This window comes from Dicentrarchus labrax, unplaced genomic scaffold, assembly GCF_905237075.1.
Source record: "Dicentrarchus labrax unplaced genomic scaffold, dlabrax2021, whole genome shotgun sequence".
Lineage (NCBI taxonomy): Eukaryota > Metazoa > Chordata > Actinopteri > Moronidae > Dicentrarchus > Dicentrarchus labrax.
The window spans coordinates 9812355-9839376 of NW_026136701.1; the positions used below are offsets into that span (position 1 = coordinate 9812355).

At 37.4% G+C, this 27022-nt stretch overlaps 3 protein-coding genes and 2 long non-coding RNA genes across 6 annotated transcripts; 3 read left to right on the forward strand and 2 right to left on the reverse strand.

The window, feature by feature from the left end:
* Window positions 1-3490: 3490 nt before the first annotated feature.
* On the reverse strand, window positions 3491-13132 carry gadd45aa (growth arrest and DNA-damage-inducible, alpha, a). Of its 2 annotated transcripts, none has more exons than XM_051397232.1 (4): window positions 13110-13132; window positions 5061-5162; window positions 4674-4899; window positions 3491-4364 (listed from the first exon to the last, which is right to left on the reverse strand). In XM_051397232.1, exons 2-4 carry the CDS (start codon window positions 5159-5161, stop codon window positions 4251-4253), a joined length of 441 nt encoding a protein of 146 aa, XP_051253192.1. In that variant the 5' UTR covers window position 5162; window positions 13110-13132; the 3' UTR covers window positions 3491-4250. The 2 variants fall into 2 exon arrangements, with proteins under 2 accessions (XP_051253192.1, XP_051253185.1); XM_051397225.1 differs by lacking the exon at window positions 13110-13132 and adding an exon at window positions 12467-12651.
* On the forward strand, window positions 6699-8440 carry LOC127362007 (uncharacterized). The gene is made up of 3 exons (XR_007884376.1): window positions 6699-6758; window positions 7457-7633; window positions 8342-8440. It is a non-coding gene; the product is annotated as an uncharacterized LOC127362007 (long non-coding RNA).
* LOC127362002 (uncharacterized) lies at window positions 8858-11489 on the forward strand. Its single transcript, XR_007884372.1, has 3 exons — window positions 8858-8872; window positions 10112-11173; window positions 11351-11489. It is a non-coding gene; the product is annotated as an uncharacterized LOC127362002 (long non-coding RNA).
* LOC127361972 (uncharacterized) lies at window positions 10624-11811 on the reverse strand. The gene is made up of 2 exons (XM_051397212.1): window positions 11351-11811; window positions 10624-11173 (listed from the first exon to the last, which is right to left on the reverse strand). The coding sequence occupies exons 1-2, from the start codon at window positions 11809-11811 to the stop codon at window positions 10624-10626; spliced, it is 1011 nt and encodes a 336-aa protein (XP_051253172.1).
* Window positions 13133-17436: 4304 nt separating the features above from the next.
* LOC127368152 (sodium- and chloride-dependent GABA transporter 2-like) lies at window positions 17437-26338 on the forward strand. The gene is made up of 15 exons (XM_051408661.1): window positions 17437-17522; window positions 17720-17909; window positions 19158-19292; window positions 19385-19525; window positions 19788-19872; window positions 19975-20059; window positions 20410-20613; window positions 21758-21861; window positions 21947-22071; window positions 22232-22344; window positions 23282-23419; window positions 23648-23750; window positions 23833-23933; window positions 24123-24293; window positions 24398-26338. Exons 2-15 carry the CDS (start codon window positions 17738-17740, stop codon window positions 24509-24511), a joined length of 1791 nt encoding a protein of 596 aa, XP_051264621.1. The 5' UTR covers window positions 17437-17522; window positions 17720-17737; the 3' UTR covers window positions 24512-26338.
* The last annotated feature ends 684 nt before the right edge of the window (window positions 26339-27022 follow it).

Consider the following 27022-nt stretch of genomic DNA (forward strand, 5'->3'; position numbering starts at 1 on the left):
TGATTTCCGCTCTTGGAGAGTGGAGTAACTATTTTGGGTAAATGTCTGCTTGTCTGTGAGAGTCTGTTTTATTTTTTTCACTCTCCGTTGGTGGCCGCTCGGGTCTGTCTGACCTTGATTCTGGCCAGCTGGTGGATAAACAGCTTGTTTAATTTTCTCACACACACAATAGGAAGATCAGACAGGAATAATACTCATCGTCACCTATTGTAATTGCAAACATACTGAACTGGACCTGACAGCTCTCACACTTGAAACCGACAAATGATGAATAGACATTGTCACCTATTATTTATTGTTAAGGTCTAAAGTATGAACAGGCTTTGCTTTTCCTCATGTCTTTTTCTCACAGATTGTGCTGTTTTCTTTGAAAGATCAAATGTCGCTGCAGGGAGTGCCAGGTGCGTTTGCATTGTGTCGACTGAAGAACACCTTCATTGAGTCCCAAAGATGGGACGCACAGTGAAATCAATCATAATGCATGCTTCTTAGCTAACTTTTTGTAGAGGCATTCCTGTTTAATGCATGAATATGACACAGACAGCCATGGTATTCTCTGTAAGCATGACTGCCCCTGAAGGCCTGAAGCATCCCCCCCCTCCAGTAATGCAGTAATCCCAGTTAGTCATTGTGCATCAATGAGAGACTCACGGGTTGGGGGGGCATATGATCAGTGGCTGGCAGGCCGGCTCACTGACCATGTGCCTCACTGTGACAATCTGTCCTGGCAGTTACAGTGTCAGTGTGTTGGAATGTGCTGATGTGGGGGAGAGGAAGGGGAGGGAGGAGCGGAGGGTGAGGGTGGAGGGTGTGGGCTGACAGGGTGGACCGCAGTGGCACCTTGGTTCCTCTGGTAGACTCAGCTGCATATAGAAATATACAAAGAAGACATTTGAGCTCATTTAACTCTTCAACTGCCTTTGCAACCAGTGCTGCCACCGATTCCCAGTTAAATACCTCATTTAAATTTTCCACCCAGAGCTAGTGGTGGAAAGTAACTGAGTACATTTAGTATTGTACTTAAGTCCATGGTACTTGTACTTTTTGCAACTTTATTAAGAGTCAACTGATTAGACGTATTCACCATGTGCTAATAAGAATTATACATTTGTAACTTGTCCTGCAATAAAAAGCATTTTAGGGTTTTTGTAAAATATAAACTTTTGTGACCTGGTGTACAGTCTGAAAGGGGCCATTTTGCACAATAAGCACTTTCATTTTTATACTTTACTTACAATTAGCTATTACTTATGTCCTCTTTCATACACAATAATAAAATTGCTACTGCTGCTTAAGTAAAGGATTTTAATCATTAGTCCACTGATGCCCGTAAATGAGCTTTTTGCAGCTATGAATTACAACCTTTAAGGGAAGTTTCACCCTAAATTAGAATGTGTATTTTACTTCTACAGTAACATTCAGCTCAGTTTTGATCAGAGCATTTAATTAGAGAATATTTACATTTTAGCTGTTGGTACATTTTCTGAATGACATCTTACAGCTGCATTAAAATCAACCTGATTTAGGTATATCTTAATCAATGAATGTATAGCTTTTAATCAATGAACCAACTACAAAACATGTCTTTGATTTGCAGCTTATTAAGAGAGATGGCATTTTGTTGAATATCACACTGTATAACTTCTATTTTATGGTGGATTTCCTCTTTATTCTGCAATACTGTTATCTTAACCTGATGTTTACCTTTCACCTCTCACCAAGTTTAGTGCATAGCTTTCTGTATGTTCTTAATCTTTGGCACAATGAGCGAGTATTGTACAGTTCTATATATATGTTCCCCAGGTTGCACTACAAACTCAAAGTGCACCTTGACTTACCAGGTCATCAAATTCTGCTCTATTTTAGAAACACATAGATAATGCTGCACTTGAACTTTGACCCACAACAGAGCACAGCCAGCAGGCTCTAATAAGGGTATGCAAAACCTCAAACCTTTTTTGGGCTTGGGAGGCCACAGTGGCGTTTTAACACTTACATCAGCCCTCCACTGCACCAATCTTAAAATAACCTTTTCCCTTCGATCACAACAATGCCACATTACATCAGTCAGCGTCACACCCCACAGTCACACGCCAGATAACCTTTCACACAGCGCCAACTGAAACCACCACGGCTAAGAGGATTTTCCTTGGGCAGGGGAACACTTCAGGTACATTGGCTGTTTCAAGAGCATTTTTACATCATCTCATAATGTATCAGTGTGTTTTAAACTCTTTAGTTTGCATCCTTCATTCATTCTTGACTTCCTACAGTACACCTAATAAACCTGGTTATGTTATGTTTAATATACTATTATGGCAGAGAAATAGACAGTTTAAGTGCATTTAGTTTGCCTTTAACTTATTAGTGTTACTGTCTGTAGTGGGGGCTTCTGGGTAATGTAGTGAGTAGGGAAACCAATCTGCTGAGTGGGACACTGAATCTTTACCAGGTCCTGGACCTCTACACTGCTGCGCCCATCCATCATCCATCCACTTTGTATTCTTGCCTATCCTGTTCAGGGTTTTGAGTTTCTGGGTCACTTAACCTGCGTGTGTCTGGAAACCAATGAAAATGCACTGTGACTAGATTAACCAAGCAAACAACATTAAATAACCACAGGGGCGCAGTAAAGATGAATGCTGCTTTATTGTACAAACAATTTTACTACTGCCAGATTTTATTAAGCCTTTCATTGAGCAATATTAAATAATGTCACATGATCCCTCTCACATGTAAAGCTGAACCGTGTTGTGCAACTCAAGGACAGACTCTGCCTTCTCTCTTCTCGTGATCATGACTCTGCACTTTCAGAGGGGACTGCCCGCCTTACATCAACCCAGTGACATCACCAGCATTCAACTCCAGAGAGATCACCTGTGTGTGTGTGTGTGTGGGAAGGGAGCGGGGAGTGGAGGCAATAGTTCAGACTGGCTTGCACAACAGATTGCATGTCAATGCCTTCTTTACAAAATTTTCCAAGCAGTTCCAGTCATGTGCTTGTCAATAAGCTACATCCCGCATTCTGGTCCCGAGGGCAGAGGCAGCTGGCAACACGAATAGCATGGAATCACCTGATGACACCTCACTTCTATTATGAATATTATGTGTAATGCAATAAATGTAGGAATCTTGTGACCTTATTCCCTCTATGAACTGTGCAGCGTGTGCAGTTGTCACATGACTATGAAGTCAGCTGGTAAAAATGCAAACTTAACTGTCCGACAAATCACTGAGAATTGGTGAAAAGGGAACCTGTTTGGATGAATGAACATGGTCCTGCTGACTGAGGCAGAAGCCGGTGCAGAGAGAGCGCTGAGGATTATTGTTCTCTTCAGCTCAGAGATGGCACTGAGGCCACAGAGGCCAACATGACCCCTGTGATCCGCACGTGACTCCTCTTTACAACTGCAACTGCTAAAGGTCACAATTCGGCTCGGCTTTGCTAAAATTTCCAGAAATGAAAGAAGAAAACACGTGCAGGTCTGGCTCCAAAAACAAATACTTTTTTTATTGACAGCAATACATATGTATTCAGATTTTGCAAATAGTTAAGGTAAAAAAATGAAACATAAATACACTTAAATATCATTCGAAATAACTTAAATTGTAACAAATGAATTATTTTACTTGTGGCAAAAAACCAGCTGGCATAGGAAACACTAAATACACAGAATGTCTTCACTGGATGTGTAGCCCTTCCCTTTTTAAATTATGACAGTAGCAACGTCAACATTAACAATTTGAATCAGATAAGTGAAATTGCAAAAGGTCCAGTGTTTCAACAAGTGCTTTGTTTCTGCAGAGAGAGGCCGAGGCCTTGGTCCACTCAACAGCTCCATTTTCTGGTTTCTCCCCACTTCTCTGACTCGTCAGAGGCTTAACCAAACACACATGATATAATCCTTCTGTACAGAGTCCGGCTTCACATTAAAAAGCACACAAATGCTTTTTTTTGAATTTCCACCTTATGACAATACAAGTGCCTCGCTATCTCATCTTGGTTGCTGAGGCTGACAGACGCAACTCCAAACAGTCCTGTCCAAAGTGGAAATCCATCCCCCAGCTCTTTTTTTCTCTTTTAAATACACCCCAAGTAGACAGCGGGGTCGGTTTTTTCCTTCAAATTTTTCTTTTCCCGTCAGCAGCGCTTTGGAATTTGATCTCTGGATGGTAATGTGTCCATTGGGGTTCACACCACTCTTCCTGTGCAGAGAAGAGTCCTTTCACAGGTTTTTGCAGCTAGATGTTCATCGCTCAGGCAGGTTGATAATGGGCACCCACTGGTCCATACAGCGGCTTTCTCTGCAGAATCGATTTACTTTGCTCAAAGCAGGGTCCTTCCATGATGTCGAATGTGGGCTCTGAAAATATGAAAGAAAAGAGAATAAATTATCTATATAATATATCAATTTACATGGTATACATTGCAGTAAGATACAAATAGTCTCTCTGTATGTCTGTGCAATTACTAGGTTTTTTCCTCTGCTGAAATTCCTGAGAAGTCATATGAGGGAGGAGTCATACACATGTTTACCAAATGTACAAGAACAAGTACAGGCAAGTTTTTCCTTGAATAAGAGTTTCACTCACATGCAACATCCCTGGCCTTAACTCACAAACATTACAAGATTCATTGAAGTATAACACGTGTAGATTGATCTGATACTTACAGTGACCAGGACACAGTGCAGATCCATAGGTTCACCCCCACTCTGTTTTCCACCTCCTCCTCCACCCAGTATTTCTGCCAGGCGCCGGGTGTTGTTGACTCTCAGGATGTTGATGTCATTCTCACAGCAGAAAGCCTGAATGAGAGTAAAGTGGATCTGCAGGGCAACATCTTTAACATCTTCATCATCGGTGGCCAGGATGCACAAAACCACATTATCAGGGTCTCTGAGGAGGGAAGGAAGAGAAAACAGATATTTAGTCTATTTATATTTCAACAAAGCACAGTATATCTCCTGCTAGACATAAGTCAAACAGACGTGAGGATGTGTGAGAGATGTCTAACAACTGTCAGTAGGTCAGTGACTAACATATAACCTTGTACTTACACATTGAGGGATTTGGCAGCCTCGTAGACTCCGACTGTAATGCAGCCCTGTGGTAGCGCAGAGGTGAGGACTTCTTCCAAAGCTTTCGCCACTGAATCCATTCTGCAACACAGAGACAAATGCTTTGGTGTTAACATCGTAACAACTTTACCACGAAAACTTTCCACCGTCCTTTTTTCTTTTTTGTAGTTCTGGCTAACGTTAGCCGGGCTGCTAGCTAATTGACAGATGTGCACAAGTTGGTTTCGCCACGTAAAAAAAATCTGACTGTAACACAAAAATATGTTTTGACAGCTGTGGGAAAGTGAAACGGTATATTGAAGACTCGTGTCAGGGTTTCTGGTCCTTTTAGTTCACCTTCAGCCAGTGTGCAGCGTTGTGTTAACTTTAGCTAGTTATCGAACAGTGGAGACTGTCTCGCGACCTCAACAGAAGAGCAGTTAGCTAATCAATTGTTTTATTTAATGTCTTTATGAGCTGTAAATATGCTGTGTTTTAGTTTATTTAACAGCTTTAACGTTGCTGTGTTTTAATTATTGATTAGCTGTAAATATGCTGTGTTTTAATTATTGATTAGCTGTAAATATGCTGTGTTTTAATTATTGATTAGCTGTAAATATGCTTCCCGTAGTATGTAACGCTAATTCAATGCTGTTTAATGCATTTAATTAGTGTGAAATGGTCATATCAACAAAGATGAGAGTGGTGGATAGCCACAGAACCAATTTGTTATTTTAAGGTAAGAAGTCAAAGGACCTTTGACAATGGCCATGCATGCTTGTTCATCATTAAAATGTGGCATCATTTCCCAAAGTTATGTAGCGTCTACCGACAAGTAAGCATTACATTCTTGATCCTAGTGGTTGCCTTATGTCTTATATTTCAATATTATATCATTACATTATAAACTACGCTTCGGCCTCATAAAGAAAACAATGTCTGACAAGGACGTCGATGACCTTGCAGAGTTTAAGCAATTTAAAAGCTAAGTAAAAAGTTCAAATTCAGAGTTTCTTCATAAAATAAAATAAAATAATTAGTAAAGCAATACTTACCCGCTCTTTCCAGGCATTTTCATGTAATAAACGTGTAATACACAAGCAGGTCAGTAAATTATCCGTTAGGACGTATCACTCTGTTTGTGTGATGTCTTCTCCAACAACAACCTGTCTCAAGGTATTATGGGGGATTTCTCGTGTAGGTGTGAAAAAACACCAAGATCTGTCGCTCCACTTGAAGTTAAAAATCATTACAGGTCTATCCAAACCTTTTATAATTAGCCCATCTTTGATAGGATGGCTTAAAAATAAATGTAATTTATTAACGATATCTGCAAGACATACTCAACTATATAAATAAAAGTTACTTTCTAAAGTTATGTATTTATCGAAAAACATTTTACTCTTGAAAGTATAAAATACAGATACAGTATACAGTATATCGGCCAGGAAATATTGAGCAATGTGTTTTTACAGTAGTTCAAACATGGGAAAATATGCTCTATATATCTAGATCTGTAGATAGAACTATGGGACTTTTATTGTTGAATTTCTCCAAATTGCTGCAGTAAAAGTGCTTGATATTGAGTATGTGTGTAGTCTTACATGTGCAGAAGTCAAATATACCATTCATAGCCATGAAATATTGAGCAATATTATTTTACAGTAGCTCAAATGTGGTCAAATGTGCCACTTGGAGGTATACATATGGACTTTTATTGTTGAATTTCTCCAAATTGCTGCAGTAAAAGTGCTTGATATTGAGTGTGTGTGTAGTCTAAGATGTGTAGAAGTCAAATACACCATCCATAGCCATGAAATATTGAGCAATATTATTTTACAGTAGCTCAAATGTGGTGAAATGTGCCACTTGGAAGTAAAAATAAATACATTTATTGTTGAATTTCTCCAAATTGCTACAGTAAAAATGCTTGATATTGAGTGTGTGTGTAGTCTTAGATGTGTAGAAGTCAAGCACACCATCCATAGCCATGAAATATTGAGCAATATTATTTTACAGTAGCTCAAATATGCCATTTGGAGGTACACATATGGACTTTTGTCCTTAGATTTCTCCAAATTGGTACAGTAAAAGTGCTTGATATTGAGTGTGTGTGTAGTCTTAGATGTGTAGAAGTCAAGTACATCATCCATAGCCATGAAATATTGAAGAATATTATTTTACAGTAGCTCAAATATGGTGAAATGTGCCACTTTGACGTAAAAATAAGGACATTTATTGTTGAATTTCTCCAAATTGCTGCAGTAAAAGTGCTTGATATTGAGTGTGTGTGTAGTCTTAGATGTGTAGAAGTCAAGTACACCATCCATAGCCATGAAATATTGAAGAATATTATTTTACAGTAGCTCAAATGTGGTCAAATATGCCACTTGGAGGTACACATATGGACTTTTGTTTTTAAATTTCTCCAAATTGCTGCAGTAAAAGTGCTTGATATTGAGTATATGTTTAGTGTTAGATGTGTAGAAGTCAGATATACCATCCATAGCCATGAAATATTGAGCAATATTATTTTACAGTAGTTCAAATAGGGTGAAATGTGCCACTTGGAGGTACAAATATGGACATTTGTTCTTAGATTTCTCCAAATTGGTACAGTAAAAATGCTTGATATTGAGTGTGTGTGTAGTCTTAGATGTGTAGAAGTCAAGTACACCATCCATAGCGATGAAATATTGAGCAATATTATTTTACAGTAGCTCAAATATGGTCAAATGTGCCACTTTGACGTAAAAATAAGTACCTTTATTGTTGAATTTCTCCAAATTGCTACAGTAAAAGTGCTTGATATTGAGTATGTGTGTAGTGTTAGATGTGTAGAAGTCAGATATACCATCCATAGCCATGAAATATTGAGCAATATTATTTTACAGTAGCTCAAATGTGGTCAAATATGCCACTTGGAGGTAAAAATAAGGACTTTTATAGTTGAATTTCTCCAAATTGCTACAGTAAAAATGCTTGATATTGAGTATGTGTGTAGTGTTAGATGTGTAGAAGTCAGATATACCATCCATAGCCATGAAATATTGAGCAATATCATTTTACAGTAGCTCAAATATGGTGAAATGTGCCACTTGGAGGTACAAATAAGGACATTTATTGTTGCATTTCTCCAAATTGCTGCAGTAAAAGTGCTTGATATTGAGTATATATGTAGTGTTAGATGTGTAGAAGTCAGATATACCATCCATAGCCATGAAATATTGAGCAATATTATTTTACAGTAGCTCAAATATGGTGAAATGTGCCACTTGGAGGTACAAATATGGACATTTATTCTTAGGTTTCTCCAAATTGGTACAGTAAAAATGCTTGATATTGAGTGTGTGTGTAGTCTTAGATGTGTAGAAGTCAAGTACATCATGCATAGCGATGAAATATTGAGCAATATTATTTTACAGTAGCTCAAATATGGTCAAATGTGCCACTTTGACGTAAAAATAAGGACATTTATTGTTGAATTTCTCCAAATTGCTGCAGTAAAAGTGTTTGATATTGAGTATATGTGTAGTGTTAGATGTGTAGAAGTCAGATATACCATCCATAGCCATGAAATATTGAGCAATATTATTTTACAGTAGCTCAAATATGGTGAAATGTGCCACTTGGAGGTAAAAATAAGTACCTTTATTGTTGAATTTCTCCAAATTGCTGCAGTAAAAGTGCTTGATATTGAGTATGTGTGTAGTGTTAGATGTGTAGAAGTCAGATATACCATCCATAGCCATGAAATATTGAGCAATATTATTTTACACTAGCTCAAATGTGGTCAAATATGCCACTTGGAGGTACACATATGAACTTTTGTTTTTAAATTTCTCCAAATTGGTACAGTAAAAGTGCTTGATATTGAGTGTGTGTGTAGTCTTAGATGTGTAGAAGTCAAGTACACCATCCATAGCCATGAAATATTGAGCAATATTATTTTACAGTAGCTCAAATATGGTCAAATGTGCCACTTTGACGTAAAAATAAGTACCTTTATTGTTGAATTTCTCCAAATTGCTACAGTAAAAGTGCTTGATATTGAGTATGTGTGTAGTGTTAGATGTGTAGAAGTCAGATATACCATCCATAGCCATGAAATATTGAGCAATATCATTTTACAGTAGCTCAAATATGGTGAAATGTGCCACTTGGAGGTACAAATAAGGACATTTATTGTTGCATTTCTCCAAATTGCTGCAGTAAAAGTGCTTGATATTGAGTATATATGTAGTGTTAGATGTGTAGAAGTCAGATATACCATCCATAGCCATGAAATATTGAGCAATATTATTTTACAGTAGCTCAAATATGGTGAAATGTGCCACTTGGAGGTACAAATATGGACATTTATTCTTAGGTTTCTCCAAATTGGTACAGTAAAAATGCTTGATATTGAGTGTGTGTGTAGTCTTAGATGTGTAGAAGTCAAGTACATCATGCATAGCGATGAAATATTGAGCAATATTATTTTACAGTAGCTCAAATATGGTCAAATGTGCCACTTTGACGTAAAAATAAGGACATTTATTGTTGAATTTCTCCAAATTGCTGCAGTAAAAGTGTTTGATATTGAGTATATGTGTAGTGTTAGATGTGTAGAAGTCAGATATACCATCCATAGCCATGAAATATTGAGCAATATTATTTTACAGTAGCTCAAATATGGTGAAATGTGCCACTTGGAGGTAAAAATAAGTACCTTTATTGTTGAATTTCTCCAAATTGCTACAGTAAAAATGCTTGATATTGAGTGTGTGTGTAGTCTTAGATGTGTAGAAGTCAAGTACACCATCCATAGCCATGAAATATTGAGCAATATTATTTTACAGTAGCTCAAATATGGTCAAATGTGCCACTTTGACGTAAAAATAAGTACCTTTATTGTTGAATTTCTCCAAATTGCTACAGTAAAAGTGCTTGATATTGAGTATGTGTGTAGTGTTAGATGTGTAGAAGTCAGATATACCATCCATAGCCATGAAATATTGAGCAATATTATTTTACAGTAGCTCAAATGTGGTCAAATATGCCACTTGGAGGTAAAAATAAGGACTTTTATAGTTGAATTTCTCCAAATTGCTACAGTAAAAATGCTTGATATTGAGTATGTGTGTAGTGTTAGATGTGTAGAAGTCAGATATACCATCCTTAGCCATGAAATATTGAGCAATATTATTTTACAGTAGCTCAAATATGGTGAAATATGCCACTTGGAGGTACAAATATGAACTTTTGTTCTTACATTTCTCCAAATTGCTGCAGTAAAAGTGCTTGATATTGAGTATATGTGTAGTGTTAGATGTGTAGAAGTCAGATATACCATCCATAGCCATGAAATATTGAGCAATATTATTTTACAGTAGCTCAAATATGGTGAAATGTGCCACTTGGAGGTAAAAATAAGTACCTTTATTGTTGAATTTCTCCAAATTGCTGCAGTAAAAGTGCTTGATATTGAGTATGTGTGTAGTGTTAGATGTGTAGAAGTCAGATATACCACCCATAGCCATGAAATATTGAGCAATATTATTTTACAGTAGCTCAAATGTGGTCAAATATGCCACTTGGAGGTACACATATGGACTTTTATTGTTGAATTTCTCCAAATTGCTGCAGTAAAAGTGCTTGATATTGAGTATATGTGTAGTGTTAGATGTGTAGAAGTCAGATATACCATCCATAGCCATGAAATATTGAGCAATATTATTTTACAGTAGTTCAAATAGGGTGAAATGTGCCACTTGGAGGTACAAATATGGACATTTGTTCTTAGATTTCTCCAAATTGCTACAGTAAAAATGCTTGATATTGAGTGTGTGTGTAGTCTTAGATGTGTAGAAGTCAAGTACACCATCCATAGCCATGAAATATTGAGCAATATTATTTTACAGTAGCTCAAATATGGTGAAATGTGCCACTTGGAGGTAAAAATAAGTACCTTTATTGTTGAATTTCTCCAAATTGCTGCAGTAAAAGTGCTTGATATTGAGTGTGTGTGTAGTCTTAGATGTGTAGAAGTCAAGTACACCATCCATAGCCATGAAATATTGAGCAATATTATTTTACAGTAGCTCAAATATGGTGAAATGTGCCACTTGGAGGTAAAAATAAGGACTTTTATTGTTGAATTTCTCCAAATTGCTGCAGTAAAAGTGCTTGATATTGAGTATATGTGTAGTGTTAGATGTGCAGAAGTCAGATATACCATCCATAGCCATGAAATATTGAGCAATATTATTTTACAGTAGTTCAAATAGGGTGAAATGTGCCACTTGGAGGTACAAATATGGACATTTGTTCTTAGATTTCTCCAAATTGGTACAGTAAAAATGCTTGATATTGAGTGTGTGTGTAGTCTTAGATGTGTAGAAGTCAAGTACACCATCCATAGCCATGAAATATTGAGCAATATTATTTTACAGTAGCTCAAATATGGTGAAATGTGCCACTTGGAGGTAAAAATAAGTACCTTTATTGTTGAATTTCTCCAAATTGCTGCAGTAAAAGTGCTTGATATTGAGTGTGTGTGTAGTCTTAGATGTGTAGAAGTCAAGTACACCATCCATAGCCATGAAATATTGAGCAATATTATTTTACAGTAGCTCAAATATGGTGAAATGTGCCACTTGGAGGTAAAAATAAGGACTTTTATAATTGAATTTCTCCAAATTGCTGCAGTAAAAGTGCTTGATATTGAGTGTGTGTGTAGTCTTAGATGTGCAGAAGTCAGATATACCATCCTTAGCCATGAAATATTGAGCAATATTATTTTACAGTAGCTCAAATATGGTGAAATGTGCCACTTGGAGGTAAAAATAAGGACTTTTATTGTTGAATTTCTCCAAATTGCTGCAGTAAAAGTGCTTGATATTGAGTGTGTGTGTAGTTTTAGACGTGTGGAAGTCAAATATATTATATATATTTATAAATTATAGAGAAATATTTTTTTAAAAAATAAAATATAGTTAAATATGCAATCTCTGGAGGCATAAATATGGGATTTTTATTTTTACGTTTATCCACACTGGCGCAGTAAAGATACTCAAAAAAGGGGGTTTTTTTTTTTTAAAGGGGGGAAAAAAAAAATTATTAATGCAACATATTTTATTTTAAATGTAGGTTCGAATTATACCTTAATATTCATAATACCTTTTTTTTGAAAACCCAAAAGAAAAAACATTTTTTCTTCTTTTTAACTAAAATTAAAAAAAAAAACACACTTGTAAATTTACGTGCGGCTGGTTTGACCACGGAGATCGAAGTTACGGCTGGCTTGACCGCAGTCTATCGTGCACTAATCTATTGAATGCATGTAATGTCGCTGAACACCGGTAACGTTAACATTACACATGCATCGACGTTATAGTAGAATAAATGTTTAATCCATTATTTACCTTTCTTGAGAATAATCCCCACTTAGTTCCTCAAATGTCATGTTGTACATAAAATCCAAATCCACTTTAGAGCGAAGGGTAACGTGATAGTAGTGGCGAGTTATCCTCGTGTCTTCTCGACTGAACACACTTTATCTGTACTCCACTATGCTGCAACAGAGAGATAAATCTGGCAACTTCACATTAAAACCGTCTTGGACAACTCATTGTCCGTAGAGCAGCGATCATTGGTCGTATGCTAATGTTTAGGGTGTGCTCTCGAGTGGGATTGGAGAGACACAGCAACAGGCGTGTCCGTCTCCGACCGGGTCACTACCGTCGCTACAGCCGCCTGCTGGCCTCCACAGTTGGGCTAAAAAAAATAAATCTATTCAGTAGCTTGTTTGCAACACATCTCTAGCACCGCAGCCATGTTATAATAACTTATGCACAACTATAAAGAGTGAACAGCTAACATCCACAACCCCCCTCCTCCTCCTCCTCCTCCTCCTCCCCCGGACAAACATACACCTACAACAATGTGACAACCACCTGAAAATAAACAGGAATACACATTTTAGAAATATACATCAAAGAGACTTAATCTCCGTTTGTACAAAGCATTAAATAAAGTGATGAATGAACAAGCTGTTGCAGAGCTCACCCTCGCTGCCGGACAGGACAGGGCAGGATTCAGGACAACTGCATAGCAACGGGACGCTTCTAGGGGACGCTGCCCTCTGATTGGTCCGCTGCGGAGCGTGCGAAAACACACCGAAACCGCGCGCGAGATCCAAAGGACTGGCGCGAGAAAGACCGGAGCGTGGAGCCAACCCCAACGTGCTGTACTACTGCAGTGTACCTCCTCTTCTTCACTATATTCCCCTTCATAGGGTTTATTCAGTGCTGTTTTAATTTCACTTCACATTTGAATACTTAAAGTTAATATAATAGCACTTACTCCTGTTGCTGGGAGCTCTGATTGGGTCTGGTCCATCTAGCCTCAGTGATGAACATGAATAAGTTAATATAAAAATATAATATAAATGTTAATATAAACTGAGATAACACGAGACAGGGTCAAATTTAATGATCCCACACAGGAAATTGTGCCCCAGCAGCAGAAGGCCAGAACAGATGCACAGACAAAGTATCTAGAATACTATATACATTATCATGCAAACATGAATAATTTAAAGTTGTTAAATACAATATACATCAACTGAAACAGTAGGCTGAGACAAATCTAGGAGACAAGTTGTAATAACAGTTACAACAGTGAAATTATAGTGTCTGAAAGTAATGCCAGCTTCTGAAACATATTTGTCTTGTCTGTGTCAAAACAGCTGTTTCTGATGAGCATATTATGACAGAGCCCTTACAATTAACATTTGACTGGAGTGATTTTTGCATTATGGCACTGCAGATGTTTAAAGTAGTTTGAACACTACTGTTTCTTCAGTGGGCCTATCTGATGAACAAACTGAAACAAGCTAATTTCAACAGCAGCGCTCAGTATTTTGTTTTATTTTTTATTTCCTGGTCTCAGTTTTCATGATATTATTTATAGGAACAACTAAAATTTGGAAGTTCAGGACGATTAGACTGCAACTAACAGTCATTTTGTATCAATCACGGAATCTGATGATTATTTTCTTGATTAGCCTCATCGATTAATCATTCGGTCCAAGGTGATTTCTTGTATGGCATTTTTGCTTGAAATAATTATCAAAAGTGTTGTCCGTTTAATAATAAATTGATTGTTTTAATTCTTGAGTAGATGGATTCACAGAGGCCAGTTCATATCACTCTCATTCTAAGATAAGAAGAAAATGCCACAGTGCAGTGAGTGGATGTTATGGGATGTTATGCTGCCTCTTGGTGGCGGCAGTCAGAACTCCCTGAGAAAAGTTAGGGCTGCACACTCAATCACAATATATCAATAATTCATGATTGTACAGAGCATCAAACATGACAGAAAGTCTCTCTTCACGTACAGTGTTTGCTGTTCGGGCCCTTTGGCTCCAGACTACAACCTTCCTGAGGGGGTATTAGGGTAGTTCAGTGGCTTTTATCACATTATTTGGAAGTACAACAAGGAAAAAAGTAGGGAGTCTTGATTGATTGTAATTTATGGTGATCCTAGTTTGATCCTAGTTTGACTATGAAGACATCATCATGAATTATTGATGTATTGTGATTGAGTGTGCAGCCTTAACTTCTCTCAGGGATTTCTGACTGCCGCCACCAAGAGGCAGCATAACATCCCATAAACATCCACTCACTGCACTGTAGCATTTTCTTCTTGAACTGTGCTCTCTGAATCCATCTACTCTAAAAAATAAAACAATTAATTCATTATTAAACCGGCAACTATAATAATTTTCCTAAGCAAAAATACCAAATATTCATTCATAACACAAAAAAAAAAATATTCAGAGGGGTTTCCTTAAGATAAAATCCTTTCAAATTTGGGGTCAGTGGTCTAATGCCCATTTACTGTGGGGGTCCCTGACTTGACAAAGATTGGAAACCCCTGGACTTGACTTATTTTAATAACCATAATTAACCATAATAACTACCTTAAGGATGTTTCCTCTGTGGTTGTGTACATTGTATAGACTTCATGTTTGAACCGATCTGTTCCAGGACTGTCCAGTAGGAGGCAGCACTATACACCTCATGCACATGAACCACATGACCCCTTTCCTCCCACCTGTTAACAAGTATGTTTTCATTAGTGTATAATCACCTGAAAATAAGAATTGTTGTGTTTTTGTTAGCTAAGAATGAGACAACACAATGCAGCAAACATTCATGCATTGTTTGTTTTTATTTCATAAACATAAACATACCTCCTAATCTACCATGGACTGCCTCAAGAGACACAAGCTGAAGGAATGGTCCTCACAGTCCACTTAAATACCATTGAGAATCTGTGGGTAGATCTTAAAAGAGTTGTATGTGCAATATTACAGAACGACAAAAGGTGTTCGCAAGATGTGATATTAATATTAGTGAGTAAGTTAAGGAAGAGAACAGGTCAACCAGGAATTTTGGGCCCCATGACAAAAAAATCTAATTGGGCCCCCTCTGTGCAGCTGTTGTCACCACATCTCTAGGACCTAACTGTCCCATCAAAAGCTTTACATAACTGTAATTAAAGGCTTGCAACTGTCTTGCTTCTAGTAGTTCAATACTAGTACTAGCACAATATTTACTGCTGGTGATTTGTACATGCATGCAAGTCTGCAAACAGTATGGAGTTTACTATTTGATGCAAGATTAAAAGCAACCATAAAAAATGTGCTAAAGGCCATCTTTTACAGTCTCAATGTATTTTTATTGTAAAATTTCAAAATGGAAAATTCTCTTAGTGAAATTAATCATTAATTATTATTATTAATTATTATTATAATTATTAATGAAAGATTTAAAAAAAGAAAAACAAACAAACTTAAATATATATTAACTTTTCAATCAAAATAAATTAACATCATCCTCTCAAAACAATGAAAACATCAGATTCTTGAACTTAGCTGCACATATATGCCAACAAGAAAATAAAGTTGACATGTAAAATGGAATTTCCACACCAGGGTTATTATAGTGCTATAAAACAGATCAAGTGATCACCAAATCAAAAGGTTTCGAGGTTTGGAATATGGTCATGACAAACTGACAGTACCAGTGACATCAAATTAAAAAGGTATAAATAAGAACAAAGGACTCCTGGAAACCCAAACTTTTTTGGCAGTCCAGCCATATATCTTGTTCTCAGTTTTTTTAGGCTGTGGGCATTATGTCTGTAGTAATATCCAATCTCCATAGCCATGCCATTTGGCAGCTATCACTGGCCCTCGCTCAGCCTGACTCACCAAGAGCCCAGCGCCGAGCCTTCTTGCTAGCAAAGTCACTGATAAGTCTTTGAAGTCTAGCTTTCTAGCCAACTGACTTTCAATGGACAACATGGCAAGACTGCAAAGCCTGTCCTGAGATATAGTGGACCTCAAATTGTTTTTTTTTAAAATCAGTTTTAGCTTACAAAATATACGTAAAGCAATGCAGACTTCTCCAAAAATACTGTGTAGCTGCATCTTGTTAATTGTTTGTTATTTATTTCATAATGATCATTGTGTGAGAAAATAATTGTTATTAATGTGTTTGAATTTCTGTCATTAATAAATATTTCATTTTCTTTTTTGTAATGGTAAAAAGAGCAAGAGAGACAGAGAAATCCCCACAGACTCCCTGCAATGATGCTAACTGGCCTGTCATTGAACACAATGTTGCTCAGCTTCTTCACTGGGACTGGGAGGGGTACAGTGATGGGGAGACTGGGGTGCTGCTGACTCATCTGTTAGTCAGCTAAAAGGGGCAGGGACAATGATTTAATATGAATATGTTGCTAAACATTTCCCTGAACTGATTAAATGGTGATTAAATGTAGGCTAACACTAGTCTGTAGCTGGCTATCTTATTTCCCTATGGACATTAAGCCAACAGGTTAATAGCACTCACAGACTATAGGCTCCTTTCTTGGTGAAAAACTGGGTTACATTTTGACATCCATTCCTCTCTCTCTCTTTTCTCTCTTTCCTTTTTTGAAAACCAGTTCTGGCGCATCAAATGACTGTCACTGATAATTGCGCTAAGGCAGGACCAAACCACTTCATGCAGATACAGGGGGGTGCTCGATCAATATGGATGTTTACTTTTTGGTCAATGTGGATATTTAAGTTTTACTGCCAAAAACAAGTAAAAACAAAGAGATCATTAATTTTATTATTATATTTGAAATATATATACTGAATGATGATGGTTTAATTTTTCTTTTTAATGAATTAATTCATTAAAAATTAGTTTTTACCTATTTTTTGGGGCCCCTGTCAGTCATGGGCCCTTGGAATTGTCCTAACTTTTCCCCCTGCCCACCTCTTGATTCCTGTGACACACCCTATATAAACAATTTGTAACTGATCTGCCCTGTTTTTTTTATCTGGAATTACCTGGATTTAGACTGTTTACCTGATTGAACTGCCTTCCTGGTGCTGAACCTCACCTGCCTCACGATTCTGTAAGGGTATCTGGAGACAGTATATTGTCTCCAAATCATTGTACTTTTACAGTCAGCCTGCATTGTTTGCACTTGGATCCTTTCCCATACCTCAGTTTTATATTTGTTAATCATCTTATTTTCAATTTAACGTTCATTTTTTTTCCTGTATCTGTTTGCCCAGACCTACACTAAGAATTATGTAACTGACATTTCAGCACAGAAAACCTGTTCCGATGCATCCAGCAAGCAAACCGGAGAGGAATCTGATGAAAAATAATGTTCCAGCAAAGTATGATAGAGGACAGTGGGCCAACAAGAGGGAGTTCATTTTGGCATTAGTCGGAGAAATCATTGGTCTGAGCAATGTCTGGAGATTTCCATATCTGTGCTTCAAAAATGGAGGAGGTAAGACAGTGGGTGGGCTGAGCACACACGATGAAGCAGACGTCTGTTCTTCAACTGAGTTCGGGGGCCAAGTTATGAGAATTCAATACTTGAGGAGGTTTTTGAGAAATAAGATTTCCTTTTATACATTTTCAAATATAAAATACTATTTATACTATGGCTTGACTGGATACTTGATTTTTTACTGAGAGATCTGCATCCATATTGCCCAACAGCTAATCAATATTTTAATTCAATAAAGACCTACATAATGTGGACATTTTTTGCCATGGGAAATTTTGTGTCTCGTTTTATGAGTTTTAGAGCATGTTGCCGCCACCAAAAATGCAATTCATTGGGGAATAAAAAAAGAAGAATCCCTCAAGTTTCAATAAGACCTAATCCCATACCCCCCCCCTCCTATTTAGTTATTATTTAACCGTAGTAGTAATTGACTTTGACTTTCAGTATGTATAACATACTTTACAGTAGGGTTTCCCTTTAAAGTTTAAATGTAGTTGTCGTGGCTGTGTTAATTCACAGAATGTCTGTGGCACTGTAGCATTTAAACTTGGTATTGTTGCTGTTGTGTGACTGATTAACGTTGAACATTATGCCCTGGATGCCCTGTGAATAAAAATCTCCACATATGCTTCAGAGCAGCAGCTTGTCAGGTATTTATCACTTTGCACAACATTGTCATATATAATGCTGTCACATGAACCCATCTTACCTAACTGGTTTAACATGGTGGCAAAATGTTTGTGTTTTTGCCAAGTAAGAGCCACACCCATTAAAAAATGTGTGCATACCCCTGCATGAAACCTTGTGTTTCAACCATTGATGTATATATGGTTTCAACACGTGAACAACCGAGAAAACGATCCATTCTTTGTATAATGCTACTCTGTACCCTATTCTATTTAAGCAGTGTAAGTTGGAAAACATCATTGAGATTATTGCCCTAGCTGTGTTTTATTTATTAATCTTTGTTACTTATTGTTAGCTGTTATCCCCCCCCCTTTTTATTTATTTATTCTCTCTCCCTCTTGTTAGGTGGGTGCAAGGGTTATGCCCCTTTTTTGTATTTAGTCGACCTGGTTTTAGCATGTTATGTCTACCTTGTTTGATTGTGTATGCAATAGATTCCTACAAAAAAAAAGTCTTGCTGTATTGTACAGCAGAAAGTTAGAGGTTTTAAATCATTAACATTTTATGTTCGTATTTTTCTCATTGTAAATCCTGACCTTGTTAAATTCTTCCCTTGAGGTGTTTTCTTGGTTCCCTATGTTTTGGTCCTGTTCACCTGTGGAATCCCCATCTTCTTTCTGGAGGTGTCTCTGGGCCAGTTGACTGCTCAGGGTGGAATTACATGTTGGAGGAAAATATGTCCGTTGTTTGAAGGTACTGCAAACTCAATTAATTATTTGACATAATGTTACAATTTTGTGTTGAAAATAAATAATTTTGCTGACGCTAACATTATTGTGCCTCAGGCTTAGGCTACGGCAGTCAGGTGATTCTGCTATACTATGCGATGTATTATATTGTCATCTTGGCTTGGGCCTCCTGCTACCTCTTCTCCACCTTCCACACTATACTCCCCTGGGCCAGCTGTAATAACACCTGGAACACAAGTAAAATTATACAATATATTGTGTGACATAAATAAAAGATAATTTGGGTGATATCCTATATTTTTGGTGTTGTCAATCCCATGTAATTACCAAAAAATGACCAGATTCTACCAAAAGTTGTTAGTAATGTTTGTGAAGCCACAACATAGAGCTCCATTGTTGTGCAGATTTGAACAAAATAGGAAGAAATTGCCAATACATACAAAGTTTCCTGTATCACAAGATGCCATTCTAACTCTTCTCAATCCTATTTTCCACACAGAGGACTGTGTCGATTATAAACTGAATCATTCATCTAATGGCCACATTTCTCAGAACGCAACATCTTCAGTTGAAGAATTCTGGCAGTATGTGTTCCCAAATACTCTACTTGATACTGAAATGAAAGCAGTTATTTTACAGACTTAGAAAAGGAAAATGTTTCTAAACATACAGTATGTTGTGTTTAGGAGGAGAATCCTAGGTTTGTCTGGAGGAATTGAAGAAGTAGGTAGTATCCGCTGGGACCTGGCAGGATGTCTTCTGCTGAGCTCCGTTCTCCGTCAGTCTCTCGTTGTTTGGTAGCTCACCTTTCCTGAAGACTTGACTCCTTTCCAGATGCAGAAGTAACACACTGGATAGTGAGACAACGAGAGACTGAATTAATTCCTGTCTGACATCCTCAACAATAGCTCAAACTACTGTATGAGCTGAGGAAGGTCAGACTGGTGCAGAACGTTTGCTGACCATGCACGCATGCCCTCAAAGCTGGGATGGATTCCGAATTGGGCCCCTAGAACAAGTTCACATTGTCAATAAACAATAAAAGTTGTGTGAGATGCCGTCGCGTGAGAGATCAATGCCCCTCGGAGGAGCCTTGATGCTGTCCGACCCAACAGAGGTAGAGCGCAGCCTCTTACTGTGTTTGGTCAACCTTCAGTTTTATTTTATCTATACTGCTGCTTCTCTTTCAGGTTGTCTACTTCACAGCCACATTCCCTTATGTGATGATATTTGCTTTTCTAATCCGTGGTGTGACACTGCCAGGAGCCAGAGACGGTATTAGATTCTACCTCTATCCTGACCCAGCACGTCTAACTGATCCTCAGGTGAGGCACACGTATGGGTGTTTAGTGAGTCTGTTTAAATTATTTGTCCACATTTTAATATCTCACAACAACAACCCTAAACTCTACTATACGTAACTTTACTTTCTACGTTAGCAATGGGTCTTCTCAAAAGTCACATATTATTGGGGTAGGACATCCCATGGAAAAACATTTCTAAACTTGCCACTGCTCCAGCTGTTTAACATGAGCATGTTCAGGGTTCCTGTAAGAAAAGTCAGGTGGGACTTTTATTTTTATTTTTTTTTTTTTTATTTTTTTACAGTAAAGGAGATTCAGCTTATTTCTACCATAGTCAGACAGCCAAACTTTCATGACAGAGGCGTTTCTATAGCTAGAATACAATATTGCATCTGTGCCTGGTAGGTTTGGCTAACACAAAGCTGCTATTTATAAATGAAGTTAGGCATTAGAGGGAGTTGCTGAGCTAATGTTGAGACATTTTATTAACATTTTTTGTACATAAATGATAAAATAAAGGAGATTTATAGCTAAACAATAAAGACAAAAAACAACTACATGCTAAATCTAATTTCAGTAATTCCTTTGAAGCACAGAGAGACACAAGTGGCTTTCTTGTTACTAGTTTATTTGAAGGCTTCTCTTGCTCCTCAAATCCACCATGAAAGCTTAAACACACAGTGTTGATGAGAAAATATAACATTAGACCATGTTAGCCAAGTTAACATAAGCCATGCATAATATATGAAATAACAAATAAATTAATAAAGTGAAATACAGACAAACAAAACAAAATACCTTGTTGGCAGCATGCTATAAACAGGGAATAGTCTTCGAGTCTTCAGAGGTTTCCTTATATTCGTTCACATTACATCAAAGTGAAAATGCCCCTGCTTACTGCTAGCTTGCCAGTGCTGGTGCTGTCATGCGAGAGCAACCCAGATACTTTAGGATGAGACTTCACATAACAGTAGGTAATTGTAAATACCAAATTCAATTAATTCTCAGTTATGGCAACAGTTACAACTGTTTTGTTGTTGTTTTTTAACCGTGATGTTTTTTGTTTTCATGTAAACGAGAAGACAAAAGATAACAATACTTGACAAAGATTGGACATATAACAATCCAATACCCCCCCCATTACCCTGACCCAACTTCATTAAAGGTGTGGATGGATGCTGGGAGCCAGATATTATTCTCCTTTGCTGTCTGCTTAGGCTGTTTGCAAGCCTTAGGAAGCTACAACAAATACAACAACAACTGCTACAAGTAAATACAATACATATTTGTCCCCTCTGTTATACAATGAGTTTTTATGTCTCAGTATACAAATCTTAACCCTTTTTAATTACAGAGATGCATTTGCCCTGTGCCTGTTGAACAGTGCGACCAGCTTTGTCTCTGGCTTTGCAGTCTTCTCTGTCCTCGGCTTTATGTCTCATGAGTTTGGTGTCAACATCTCAACAGTAGCTGAATCAGGTGTGACACTGCACGTAATACCACAATAATAACACACCTGTGTGGGCTTTATTGTACATTAAGGTTTCTTATACTTTTAAAATGAATTTTCCATTACAAGTAAATAAGTAAGTAAATAAGTAAGTAAGTAAGTATTTTTAAATCTTTGTACCACTTGCAGGTCCCGGCCTGGTATTTATTGCCTATCCTCGGGCAGTAGCCATGATGCCTTTGCCCCAACTTTGGGCTGTGCTCTTCTTCATTATGATAATCTTCCTTGGACTGGATAGTGAGGTAAAGGTGTTACAATTAGACTGTGGTAAATAATCATAGATAGGATATGAAATTAGGAAACATAACCAGAGAAACCTGTTTCTTTGTGTTGAATTTAAAGTAAAACACTGCCTTGGAATACATTCTGTTGTTGTCTGTTTGACGTAGTTCTGTCGGTTCTGCAATGCAGGTTTTTTTTAACTCTTTTGCGTTTCCACACAGTTTTGACAATGAAAGCTGAGAGAAAGTCCTCTGAGGGTGAATTTCAAAAAAAAAGAAGAAGAAAACCTTGATATACAAGCTTATTGAGTCAGCATGGCTAACATGTTTAGCAACTACTTCTCTACTTGCACATCCAGCAGACACAGTGACACATGGGCACCATGTTGAAGCCACCTGATTAATGATCATGAAGATTAGTTAGAGCCAGGAAACTGAACCACAGACTGAAGCACAGACACATAAAGCAGAAGAATGTCCTAAAAGCAGCAAAAGTTTGTGTAGAGCTGCTGAGTTAAGTGTTAATTCCACTGACAGTATATATATAATGGAAAGAGCTTCCGGGTCTGAAAAGTGAAGCCAAAGCAGAAGTGTCTTAAACTTGCATTCTATATAAAGGCCAGCAGGGGGTGCTCCATTGGCTGCAATAACACAGGGATCCAATTCACTCGAATGGAGAATGAGAACAACAAAACTGTGCAGCCAATGAGCGCAGAGCAACTCGCAGAACGTCAGTCTGTTGGCTCGTGCTGGCTCCGTCTAACTGTCATGGTGGCGAAGTCGAGACTTCAAATCGGTATTCCACAAACCAATGGATGACGTAACGATAGGTTCACACTTTAATGGGTTAATTCCCAGTGGGATAAGAACTGCCAGTGTACCTTTGACATCACAATGACTCATTTTATTCTGTGTCAATGTGGAGCTTTAATTTATTAATAATTTTTTTTACCCACAGTTTGTGTGTCTGGAAGGCCTGGTCACTTCCATATCAGACATGTATCCATCCTTCTTTTTCATGGGTCATCGACGTAAACTACTCTCGCTGTTCATCTGTGTTGTATCCTTTCTGGTTGGTCTCTCTATGGTCACTGAGGTGGGTGTCGTTTGGTTTCTGTGTGATTTCAAAAGCAAAGAAAATAACTTCTATCTATGTTCACATCTTTTGTTCTGTGGTTTTCATGTGTTGAAAGTGTTTGCAGCCCCAAATGTAAATGCAAAGAAAATATGGTCTCCTGCTGCAGATACAATTAAACAGATATTTATTTCACAATAACTCACTTTCTGTCTCTCTCTCTGTTTTGAACCTTCTCTTTCCCTGCAGGGAGGACTTTATGTGTTTCAGCTTTTTGACTACTATGCCTGCAGTGGAATCCCATTGATGATTTTTGGCATTTTGGAGTGCATTTGTGTAGGATGGGTATATGGTGAGCTACATTCATTATGTCATCCTGTCAATCAGCTCTAACCAAGCATTTATACTTTTTAATATAAATATCTGTCTCCAAGGTGCTGATCGTTACTACAATAATATTACCGACATGATTAACTACCGCCCATCGCCGTATATGAAATACTGCTGGAGGTTCGTCACTCCATGTGTGGCTACAGTGAGTAAATAAAGGGAATTTCTGTTCCTCTAAGCCTAACAAAGTTATTATGAATTAATAATGTGTGCACATATACATAAATATATGAACGTGTACACAATTTTCTGACTTTTACTCGTTTTTTTGCATCACTAAGTTGCATTCCTGTGGCTTCCGTTTTATTTGACAGTTGTGTATGTTTTTTCACAGGGCATATTACTCTTCTCTCTGGTCAAATTCAACCGTCTGAGCTACAATAACACCTACCAGTACCCCTGGTGGAGCCATGTCCTCGGGCTGATTCTTTCTTTCTCTTCAGTCCTCATGGCACCGCTGTGGGTTCTCTACAGTCTGGCTGTAACTCCAGGAACACTGAGACAGGTAATATGAATATTACACATCCCACACATAGTTAACTTGTTTTGTCAGTGTGGTGTGCTGTTACGGTGGATTAATGGTGGCTGTTTCCTTTTCTCTCCTCACAGAGACTGAAGGTGACAACGACTCCAGCAGAGGAACTGTTCAGAGCACCACCGAAAACTCTCAGGTCTGAAACCTGTCCTCCCAACGAAGAACACGAACTGTGTTCTTTGAACTAGTGCTGGGCAATATGACCAAAAATGTGTATCACAGTATTTTTTAAGATTCTGACAGTTTCACAGTATATTCCTTTTTTCTTTTTTTTTTTTTGCATGACTGTACCTTTATTTAGGTTTATAGTGGATTATTCTACTGTCAGGAGTACATAGACTATAAAAACAGTTTAATGCCATCATGTATGTACTGAAAGCTTTGATTACTATATGGTTTTCTTGGCCGAACCAAATGATACAATAAAATAACTATATGCATGAAATGGTAGCAGAATATAAACACGTTTAAACTGCAATATAGCAAAAACAGAATTTGAAAATAATAAATAAGATATGCCAACAACTTTGCCTCCCTTTCAAAAAATAGTTGTAAAAACACTATAAAGTATACAAACAGATATTTCTTAAATGTTCTATTGCACAAGTAAGAAACATGACGTGGCAGATAGTTAGGTAACAATGACTTACAGTAGTTGTTTTAGCGATGTACCCGTAAGAAAAATTCATATCATTAAAACCGGTATACTGGTTCATCCAGTATATCAACCAGTACTCTGAAGATGTGTATAGAAACATTGTTTTATTTCACCTTTAACAAAGAAAGGAATTAATCAAGTAATGTAAGTATTAACTTCATGTCCACTGTGGGTAAAAATGAGGCAGTTCGAATAAAAAAGGGAAATAACTGACAAAATCAAATACTTTTTACAGGAAAAAATCAGTTAAAACTACTTTACAGCTTTTTTCTGAACATTTGCTATATTTACAATTGCCTTACAATTTATTCAGCATTATTAACAATTGCTGAATTCAGAAAAATCATCTGCAGCCTCTACTGAGCTTGGCACAGTTCTCTGATTTGTCCAGCAGAGGGAGATAGATGTTTGATATTAGATCACAGAGGCAACTGTCCCATCCAGTCAGTAGTTGTGAGGGGACACATCTTATTATGTATGTTATCACAGATCTCTACTTCAGTGGGTTTATTAGTGGGTTTATTTTGATTGAAGTAGCCGACATATTGCTGGGTTTATTCACTGTAGTTCTTATCTGTTTTCTTGTACACAAACAGATATTTAAAAATGTTAGAGGATTAAAACAAAAGCCATGTTACTGTAAACGGCGGGAAGATATACAGTATTTTAGTTTTTGCTGAAAAATGCGAAAGATTCTTCCCAAAGGGTCTACTTTTATGAAGGTGGACTTTTAGCACACAAATACACTGAGAACCACAGACACAAAGTATCTCACTTCACCTCTAGAGCCAGATATTAATAGACTGTTGGCACATTGCCTTTACTGTGCCAGAGGGACAAAAGAAGCAACCTTAAAAAAAGGAAAAAATATTAGTGCTTTGCAGTACTTTTAAAAACCACAGTATACACAATACAATAATAATTAACACTTCCCAGGAGATTCAGTCAGTAAAGCTTCAAATACCTGCATCTATGGCATCTGGCATTGGTCAATATAGTATACCACAATGCTATTTGACAATAAGAGGAAATAATAATAACAAAATTATAAATAATCAAGTAAAAATCTATTCATCTACAAAAGTTTGCTTCCATTACGTCATTCTTCATCATGAAAGTGAACAAAAAAATTACTGTATGATTCTGTAAAATGCATCATTAATCGGAAATATCTGAATTTACATAAACATTTCCAAAAGGATTGCATTGACTTTTATCTTGACTGTGTCTGTGGTAGGTAAAGTAGTTTATGTATTATTGCCTTTTTGTACTATTTCTTTTTATCACATTAGGTATCGAGACCTTGACTGTTTTTAAATGTGCTACATTAATAAACTGATGTGCCTTTTCACTTTTATTTATCTGTTTGTTGAACTTTATGTCACATTTTAGATATCACTGAGCACCTACACCTACTAACATCTCCCGAGACCCAATACAGTGATAAAATGTCACAGCGACTTTGAGGAAGAAAAATCTGAATCACATTTTCTCAAGATCCACCTGATAAACATAAAACTGAGGTTGGGGGGGTGCAAAACAAACGCTCATGTATCTGACAGGCCTACAATTTATCTGGGGACATTTTCCAATAATGTACTTTTCTTTGCAAATTTAACATGGACCCACCGCTGGGAGAAAAATGGGACAAGGTGTGCAAGCTGAAAGCCTTAAGACTGTGTGACAACCGTGATAAATGCAGCCGGCACTGACACGGCTATGGAAAAAGACAAAAGATACCTTTGTCTTGTCACAATAATCCTAATCTGTTTGAAGATGGAGCCACATTAGAGAGAACGAGAGAGAAAAGAAGAATAAACCCATACAGGAGTGGAAGCAGATTCCTGGTCAGCAGTGATAAATGTTGCTACATCAGAAATGGGGCTCAGTATGATGTTTCTCTCTAATGGCCTGATTGCTCAATTAATTCTGCGGCCCGTTCTTTGCTGGCCGCCTTTAATGTGGAAACAGCTATATTTTCTCCCAGATTAGTATAGATACAGGCTGACAGTCTGCACTGCTCAAGGTATTTGGGAGGTAT